At 55.2% G+C, this 9,965-nt stretch overlaps 1 protein-coding gene across 1 annotated transcript; it reads left to right on the forward strand.

Moving 5' to 3' along the window:
• Positions 1-1,402: 1,402 nt before the first annotated feature.
• mfap2 (microfibril associated protein 2) lies at positions 1,403-9,833 on the forward strand. Its single transcript, XM_088617169.1, has 9 exons — positions 1,403-1,505; positions 5,090-5,165; positions 5,525-5,593; positions 5,694-5,717; positions 5,805-5,867; positions 6,062-6,103; positions 6,818-6,905; positions 6,990-7,063; positions 9,032-9,833. The coding sequence occupies exons 2-9, from the start codon at positions 5,129-5,131 to the stop codon at positions 9,133-9,135; spliced, it is 501 nt and encodes a 166-aa protein (XP_088473295.1). The 5' UTR covers positions 1,403-1,505; positions 5,090-5,128; the 3' UTR covers positions 9,136-9,833.
• The last annotated feature ends 132 nt before the right edge of the window (positions 9,834-9,965 follow it).

A 9,965-nucleotide genomic window follows, 5' to 3' on the forward strand; every position in this document is an offset into this window, starting at 1 on the left:
GGACCCCTGGGGAACCCACGCCAGCCTGGACACTGAGCTGAGCCAGTAACGGGATTGACTTGAACTTGGTCGTTATTTTCACCCTGTAAAAACAAGCATCCCTGGAGCAGGAGAGGAAGGGTTCAGTCATGCAGGTGTTAATGTGAGCTCAGCTGGAGCCCCTGTGGGTGCGGGGCTCCCCCAGACTGGACCACCCCCAGAGTCGCCCAGCCTCGGGGCTCAGGGCTGCTCGGGGGAGACCTGGCGCAGGAGTGTCAGGGACACCTACTCACACAGATCACACAACTCCCTGAGAGCCTTCACAACACCCCTGAGCTCTGCTCCTCTCTCCTGTGACCTGAGCTCTGCTCCTCTCTCCTGTCACCTGACCTCTGCTCCTCTCTCTGGCTCCTCTCTCCTGTGACCTGAGCTATGCTCCTCTCTCTGGCTCCTCTCTCCTGTGACCTGAGCTATGCTCCTCTCACTGTAACCTGAGCTCAACTCCTCTCTTCAGCTCCTCTCTCCCGTAACCTCAGCTCTGCTCCTCTCTCCTGTGACCTCAGCTCTGCTCCTCTCTCTGGCTCCTCTCTTCCGTGACCTGAGCTCTGCTCCTCTTTTAAGCTCCTTTCTCCCGTAACCTCAGCTCTGCTCCTCTCTCCTGTGACCTCAGCTCTGCTCCTCTCTTCCGTGACCTGAGCTCTGCTCCTCTTTTAAGCTCCTCTCTCCCGTAACCTCAGCTCTGCTCCTCTCTCCTGTGACCTGAGCTATGCTCCTCTCTCTGGCTCCTCTCTACTGTGACCTGAGCTCTGCTCCTCTTTTAAGCTCCTCTCTCCTGTGACCTGAGCTCTGCTCCTCTCTCCTGTGACCTGAGCTCTGCTCCTCTCTCTGGCTCCTCTCTCCTGTGATTTGAGCTCAACTCCTCTCTCCTGCTCCTCTGAAGGTGCTCTCTGTGCCCAGGCCCGGTCTGGTGTGGGGTGAGATCTTACAGTCTGTACAGAAATTAAAAATGGTCTATTTTTGAAGAGCAGGTCGACCGTATGTGTTTGTGAGAGAGGCAGGTCAGGCTGAGAGAGGGACCACAGATATTCCTCCCTGATCTATTAAGATTGACAAAACAGGGTGTTACCACTACTGCTGGGTATTCTTACTAACTGTACTACCGATATTTCAGTGCAGGACTGGGGTATTAACAATACTTAATACCGCTCAAGCCACGACTGTTATTCCGTCCAAGTGCAATAATATGCTTAAAACAGAGTGATTCTGTATCATATCATTAAAACGACTATGCGACTCTGCACAATGTTAATGTACGCAGAATTATTTTTGTTCATTAAACTCTTCAAAAGTCTGCAGACTGGTGCATTGTGGCTGCTCGAAGGGGTGGGGGCTGGGGTACAGGCGCTGGGACCCGGGAGAGCGAGGAGGGGGGCGGGGGAGGCGGGGCGGTGTGGCGCTCGGACTCGGCGTCTCAGACTCGGGGCGGAGGGACCGCAGAGTCGCCGGACGGACCGAGCTGCAGAGCGGTAAGAGACCGGCGGTCCGGGGCAGCTGCGTGCGCGGGGAACAGACTCGGGAACAGAGCGAGCCGGGCTGATCGGGTCACAGTGGGTCGCGGTCCGGTCCGGTCCGGCCCGGTCCGGCCCGGCGGCTGGTGGGCGGTTCAGGCAGGGTGAAGACGTGACCCTGCTGTGTGGGAGTCTTAAACTCTGTCCTCCTCTCTGGAGAAGCGCGATTTGTCTAGATTTGATGTTTGATGTGTTGCAGCTGGGAAGAAGGTATAAACTATTTCTATAGTGCCTTTACAAGCGGCTCCTCAAAGCGCTTGACAGCAAGAAAAAAAACTTAAAAATGATGTAATGAGAGGAGACAGAAGGATTACACAATTACGATTCGAGTTTGGAGTACAGTTGGAAAGCGAACACAGAACCAGTTCAGTAGAAGCCCTTCTAAGAAGGAAAGTACAGTAATGTTTGGCGATGGTGCTGCTTCGCTTTATTGCAGCCAGTATGGCGGGCAGAATTCGCGGGACTGGTAACAGTACAGCATTACTCTAAAAGATCAAAATCTACCCTAATTACTCTCATTACCTTCCCTGTCTCGAGTGCCAGCTGCAGCCAGAATGGAGATCCAGACCCGAGGGTCTCCCGGGAGTGCGGGAGGTGGCGCTGGGGCTGGAAAGGCGTTTGTGTAAAAGTTGGGAAAAAGTTTTTAACGGTCGAGAGTCCTCCCCGCTGTCCCTCACTGAAGGAGGGGGGCGCTGGCGCGATCTGGCGGGGACGGGGGGGCAGAGATCCAGCGGGAACCCCGGGGGAGAGGGAGGGGGTGTCTGGATTAGTGGGTTTTGTTTAAGTGCAGAAGAGGAGGTTGTGGTTGTGGTGGGGGGGTCAGCTCTGTGCCTGCGGAGAGGGCAGACTCCCAGAGCAGGGGGGGAGTAATAGCTCCCAGATGTGGGCTGTAAAAACACACGGTTTCCTGTAGACTCTCGGATTCACACCAGGAATGTCTGTGAGCCAAACACACACACACACACACAGTCCAATGCACATATATCGACACGCTTCAAACACACACACACACAGTCCAATGCACATACATCGACACGCTTCAAACACACACACACACACACACACACACACACACACACACACAGTCCAATGCACATACATCGACACGCTTCAAACACACACACACACACAGTCCAATGCACATACATCGACACGCTTCAAACACACACACACACACACACACACACACAGTCCAATGCACATACATCGACACGCTTCAAACACACACACACACAGTCCAATGCACATACATCGACACGCTTCAAACACACACACACACACACACACACACAGTCCAATGCACATACATCGACACGCTTCAAACACACACACACACAGTCCAATGCACATACATCGACACGCTTCAACACACACACACACACACACACACACACACACACACACACAGTCCAATGCACATACATCGACACGCTTCAAACACACACACAAAGTGACAGACTCACACTCACACTGCCACAGACACCGAGAGACACACAAGTGCTCGCACACGGATGTTCTGTGGACGTGCAGAAACAGTGTGTTCGACCGGGGCTTCTTCGTGCACGTCTGCTGCTCCCGAGTGCTGGCAGTGTGACCGCAGTGTGGGGGGCGTCCGGGGGAGCTGGCTGGTTTGTGGGGTTCCACTCCTAGGAGGAAGGAGCGTGCAGGACAGGCTGGAGGTGACTCTTTGGGAGCTGGGGCCGCGGCGAGCAGGCGGACAGCCTGGACCCGGGACCGGTCAGTCACTCGGGATGCTGACTCCAGAGGTCTGAGAGACAGGCACAAAGACAAGTGGGGTCCCCACCTGTGCTCCTGGGGTCCAGCAACATGGTTTCTTCTGATTTCAGAGATTGAGCCAGAGTGGAGCGCACCTCAATCTGCTGTGTGAGCCCCACTGTCCAGCTCCCCGATCCATAGTCTGAAACTCCACTGTCCAGCGCCCCAATCTGCAGTCTGAGCCCCCACTGTCCATCTCCCTGATCCGCAGTCTGAGCCCCACTGTCCAGCGCCCCAGTCCGCAGTCTGAGCCCCCCTGTCCAGCTCCTCGATCCGCAGTCTGAGCCCCCCTGTCCAGCTTCCCGATCCGCTGTCTGAGCCCCCAGTGTCCAGTGTCCCAGTCCGCAGTCTGAGCCCCCCTGTCCAGCTCCCTGATCCGCAGTGTGAGCCCCACCTTCCAGCTCCCCGATCCGCAGTCTGAGCCCTCACTGTCCAGCGCCCCAGTCCACAGTCTGAGCCCCCCTGTCCAGCTCCTCGATCCGCAGTCTGAGCCCCCCTGTCCAGCTTCCCGATCCGCAGTCTGAGCCCCCCTGTCCAGCTTCCCGATCCGCAGTCTGAGCCCCACTGTCCAGCGCCCCAGTCCACAGTCTGAGCCCCCCTGTCCAGCGCCCCGATCCGCAGTGTGAGCCCCCAGTGTCCAGTGTCCCAGTCCGCAGTCTGAGCCCCCCTGTCCAGCTCCCTGATCCGCAGTGTGAGCCCCACCTTCCAGCTCCCCGATCCGCAGTGTGAGCCCCACCTTCCAGCTCCCCGATCCGCAGTGTGAGGCCCACCGTCCAGCGCCCCGATCCGCAGTGTGAGCCCCACTGTCCAGCGCCCCGATCCGCAGTGTGGGCCCCACTGTCCAGCGCGGTCAGGCAATGCAGTGGTGGGGCTTTGTTTCTCTACAGCATTTAGACAGGGCAGGGACTGAAGCTCTTTGACATTATGGACCAAACAACAGACGACTGGACCTCTGCTGTCCTCTCGGTCCAGTGGAGCACCTTTGGGGTGACCTGAAAGCGAGGGGCAGGCGTGTCCTCTCACTGATCCGGGGTGCCCTGTGCTGTCTCTGTCCCAGGTTTCTCTCCTCTTTCCTTCTGCCTCCCTGTTGTTCTAGGATGTCAGCCCCTCTCATCGTCTGCTTTATGCGTTTAGGAGAAGGGAAGATAATGGAGAGATTGCTGTGGAAGTCAAGACCTGCCACATTCCTGCTGGCAGAATTCCTTTCATGGTTTTTTTTCGGTTGCCTGAAGCTGGGAGAGGGTGGGACAAGGAGAAAGGAGATGAGATGAGTGTGAAGGAAGTAGGGAAAGAGAGTAAGCTTAAAGTTTTTAGGCTTCATAAATTTCTCTGTGCTTGCCTCTGCAGTGAAATGTCAAATGCACTTTAAACAGTCCCAGCAGTGCTGCTATTTTGTTTCAGCTTTTGTAAGTTTCTAATTATCTTCCCCGATCTCCTGTATAATTGTTGCTCAGCGTGGTAGTACTGGTATGCTGTCGGTGGTGCCAGTAAAGCTCTTTGAATCCAGATGAGTGAGGGCAGGGCAGAGTCATGGGGGGCTCTCATGACTTACAGAGCAATAATTAACTACAGAGCAGAGGTACAGAGCTCCCATGAGCTACTCCGTTGAGTCACAGAGCTGTAATAAACTAGAGCTGTAATGAACTGCAGTGCTCTAGCGCAGACACAGCAGTGCGTCTCAGACTGTGCTGGTGTGTAGATGACTACAGTCACTTCTTGTGTTGCTGTGTCAGCAGATGGTTCTTTTTTCCCTCCCCATCTCCTAGTTCCAGTGACTGCTCTACCCCCAGAAGTGTGGAGTGAAGATGAGGGCCAGCTGCCTGCTCCTGATTTCCCTGCCTGGTCAGTGTCGGAGCACTAGCTGCTCGAATTCAGTGCTCTCTTGGCACTGTGGCACAGCGTGTTGTGTCCCTGTGTCGCAGTGTGTCACAGTGAATTGTGTCACAGTGTGTCCCTGTGTCGCAGTGTGTCACAGTGAATTGTGTCCCTGTGTCGCACTGGGTCACAGTGAATTCTGTCACAGAGTGTCCCTGTGTCGCAGTGTGTCACAGTGAATTGTGTCCCTGTGTCGCAGTGTGTCACAGTGAATTGTGTCCCTGTGTCGCGGTGTGTCACAGTGAATTGTGTCCCTGTGTCGCGGTGTGTCACAGTGAATTGTGTCCCTGTGTCGCAGTGTGTCACAGTGAATTGTGTCCCCTCAGCCCTCCTCCTTGCCCAGCAGTATGAAGTGACAGAGGATCTCTACCCCAACCAGCCTCAGTACCCTGTGGGTGAGTCTGCAGCCTGTCTGCCAACATACCCGCCTGCTGCAGATCTGCTCATCTGCTTGCTAATCTAATTCCTCTGATCATTTTTCTTCTCGCTCCCCAGAGGATTACGATGTGGACTACCAAGGTAAGTGTCTCAGGAGAGCTGGTTCTATCACTCTGTCTGTCCCTCGGTCGATGGGTTCCTGATCCTGCTCCTCTGTCGTTTGTCTAGAAGCTTTCCAGCAGCAGGTTCTGTTGGGTCCAGACAGTCAGCAGCTGTTGCCAGTGACCACCGGTAAGATCTCCCTTCAGTGGTCTCTCTCCCTGTGCCTTTACCTCTCCTTTACCAGTCTGACTGTCCGTCTGCCCACAACTCTGTCCTGCCTGTCCGTGTGTGTGTCCTACTGTCCTGGTTGCCTGTCTGTCCGTGTGTTCCTCTGTGTGTCCATCTGTCCAGAATACTGTCCTGACTGTCCGTCTGTATTCCAGGAGAGCTGTCGGAAACGGAGCCCACAGAGCCTGGACCGCTTGGTGAGAGGGAGTGAAAGAGTGAGACAGTGTGCTTGGAACTAACCATAAACACATGAGTCTGGGGGTGCTGTATCACTCTTGTGCTGCATCTGGGAGGGCTGTCCCTCTCAGTGCTGGGTCCAGGAGTGCTATACCACTCCCAATGCTGGATCTGGGAGTGCTGTATCACTCTCAGTACTGTATTGTGTGCTGTGTTATTGAAGTGCTGGATTGCTATGTTGTGTTGGTATATTGTGTGTTGTGTTCCAGTGGTGCTGTACTGCATGTTGTGTTGCTGTGGTGCTGTATTGTGTTTTGTGTTGCTGTGGTGCTGTACTGCTTGTTGTGTTGCAGTGGTGCTGTACTGTGTGCTGTGGTATTGTGTTGCAGTGGTGCTGTACTGCGTGCTGTGGTATTGTGTTGCAGTGGTGCTGTACTGTGTGCTGTGGTATTGTGTTCCAGTGGTGCTGTACTGTGTGCTGTGGTGTTGTGTTGCAGTGGTGCTGTGCTGCGTGCTGTGGTGCTGTACTGCGTGTTGTGGTGCTGTGGTGCTGTACTGCGTGTTGTGTTGCAGTGGTGCTGTACTGCGTGCTGTGGTGTTGTGTTGAAGTGGTGCTGTGCTGGGTGTTGTGTTGCAGTGGTGCTGTACTGCGTTGTGTTGCAGTGGTGCTGTACTGCGTGCTGTGGTGCTGTACTGTGTGTTGTGTTGCAGTGGTGTTGTGTCTGTGTCCCCAGATTGCCGTGAGGAGCAGTACCCCTGCACCAGGCTGTACTCGGTACACAAGCCCTGCAGACAGTGCCTGAAGAGCCTCTGCTTCTACAGGTATGCCTTCCTTACTGTTCTCTCCCGCGGTCTGCCCTGCCGATAGCCGCCACCGCTGAGCTCAGGTCATGTTTGTGTCTGCAGCCTGCGGCGAGTGTACGTGGTGAACAAGGAGGTGTGTGTCCGCACCGTGTGCGCCCATGACGAGCTGCTTCGAGGTGAGCCCAGCCACCCATACGTCTACCCACGTACTGTAGCACGTACCAGCACCCATCCCCACTGCAAGAAATACACCAGCACCCCTCCCCACTGCAAGAAATACACCAGCACCCCTCCCCACTGCACGAAATACACCAGCACCCCTCCCCACTGCAAGAAATACACCAGCACCCCTCCCCACTGCACGAAATACACCAGCACCCCTCCCCACTGCAAGAAAGACACCAGCACCCCTCCCCACTGCACGAAATACACCAGCACCCCTCCCCACTGCACGAAATACACCAGCACCCCTCCCCACTGCAAGAAATACACCAGCACCCCTCCCCACTGCACGAAATACACCAGCACCCCTCCCCACTGCAAGAAATACACCAGCACCCCTCCCCACTGCACGAAATACACCAGCACCCCTCCCCACTGCAAGAAAGACACCAGCACCCCTCCCCACTGCACGAAATACACCAGCACCCCTCCCCACTGCAAGAAATACACCAGCACCCCTCCCCACTGCACGAAATACACCAGCACCCCTCCCCACTGCAAGAAAGACACCAGCACCCCTCCCCACTGCACGAAATACACCAGCACCCCTCCCCACTGCAAGAAATACACCAGCACCCCTCCCCACTGCACGAAATACACCAGCACCCCTCCCCACTGCACGAAATACACCAGCACCCATCCCCACTGCACGAAATACACCAGCACCCCTCCCCACTGCAAGAAATACACCAGCACCCCTCCCCACTGCAAGAAATACACCAGCACCCCTCCCCACTGCACGAAATACACCAGCACCCCTCCCCACTGCAAGAAAGACACCAGCACCCCTCCCCACTGCACGAAAGACACCAGCACCCCTCCCCACTGCACGAAATACACCAGCACCCCTCCCCACTGCAAGAAATACACCAGCACCCCTCCCCACTGCACGAAATACACCAGCACCCCTCCCCACTGCAAGAAAGACACCAGCACCCCTCCCCACTGCACGAAATACACCAGCACCCCTCCCCACTGCAAGAAATACACCAGCACCCCTCCCCACTGCAAGAAATACACCAGCACCCCTCCCCACTGCAAGAAATACACCAGCACCCCTCCCCACTGCAAGAAATACACCAGCACCCATCCCCACTGCACGAAATACACCAGCACCCATCCCCACTGCACGAAATACACCAGCACCCCTCCCCACTGCAAGAAATACACCAGCACCCCTCCCCACTGCAAGAAATACACCAGCACCCCTCCCCACTGCAAGAAATACACCAGCACCCCTCCCCACTGCAAGAAATACACCAGCACCCATCCCCACTGCACGAAATACACCAGCACCCCTCCCCACTGCAAGAAATACACCAGCACCCCTCCCCACTGCAAGAAAGACACCAGCACCCCTCCCCACTGCACGAAATACACCAGCACCCCTCCCCACTGCAAGAAAGACACCAGCACCCCTCCCCACTGCAAGAAATACACCAGCACCCCTCCCCACTGCAAGAAATACACCAGCACCCCTCCCCACTGCACGAAATACACCAGCACCCCTCCCCACTGCAAGAAATACACCAGCACCCCTCCCCACTGCACGAAATACACCAGCACCCCTCCCCACTGCAAGAAAGACACCAGCACCCCTCCCCACTGCACGAAATACACCAGCACCCCTCCCCACTGCACGAAATACACCAGCACCCCTCCCCACTGCAAGAAAGACACCAGCACCCCTCCCCACTGCACGAAATACACCAGCACCCCTCCCCACTGCAAGAAAGACACCAGCACCCCTCCCCACTGCACGAAAGGCACTCAGCGACATCAGTTTGTTCGTTTTCCCTTCAGCAGTGGGAACTGGTCTAACTTTTTGATTGGAATGCTGTCCCAGTCAGCCAGTTCCCAGCCGGTGGTGACTGTCACTCAGAGTCTGTTCATCTTCTGATCCCTCTCCTCTCTCCTGCCAGCTGACCTGTGCCGTGACCATTTCACTAAGTGTGGGGTGATGGCTCTCAACGGGCAGTGTAGCTCTCTGGGGGAGACTTGTGCGAAGAGCTGTGGGGCTTGTTAAACTGGAGCTGCGCCAGGGAGACCCTCTGACCTGCGACCACACCTCCACAGGACTCCCCCACTCCTGTGGCCTGGAACCTTGCCCATACCCATTCCTTTGCCTCCAGACCTGACAAGCTCTTCCTGTTCCACAGAACCCTCTGATACCTCCACCTCTGATTACTCCTGTCTGCCCTGTGTGTGTATTACGTCTTAACGTGTATATATGTCTTGCGTACCTCCACCCCTTCTTCAAAAGCCACCCCCATTACCCTCATGACAACCAACCCCTGCCTTCCCTCCCATCGGGTTCCCACCCACACAGCAGAGTATTAGCATATGTAACCCCACCCACCCCGCCCCCAGTCTTCAACGTCACAGTGGAGTCTCTTTCTCTCTTCCTTTGCATATATATAAACATATACAAATGAATATTAATTAACTGTATAACGTCAATGGTGCTATATAACAGAACAGTACAGGAAGAGCTCAGATGCACATAAAGGTTTGTACTTCAACGTGAGCATCTCTGTATCTGTTCCTGTTGGGATTGTACGACTATATTGCGAGCGCTGTGGCAGACTGGACATGTATGAACATGTATGAACAGGTTTTATACTACTGCTTTGTGAAACGGTCTTCATTATTAAGGAGAAAAGAGAAGATTTGTTTCGTTTGTAATTACTGTCTTGGATAATAAATTTATCGCTAGACATGCGAGTCGTGTGGCCTGGTGTCTTGTCTTGTTGGGGGGGGGGGGACGGAGGCTGTTCTGACCTCTCGCTCTCCCCCCCCACCGATCGGAGCACCGAGATCAGAGCAGCCTCCGTCAGTGACCGTGGAGCAGATGAA

This window comes from Lepisosteus platostomus, chromosome 23, assembly GCF_059453375.1.
Source record: "Lepisosteus platostomus isolate fLepPlt1 chromosome 23, fLepPlt1.hap1, whole genome shotgun sequence".
NCBI classification, from domain to species: domain Eukaryota; kingdom Metazoa; phylum Chordata; class Actinopteri; order Semionotiformes; family Lepisosteidae; genus Lepisosteus; species Lepisosteus platostomus.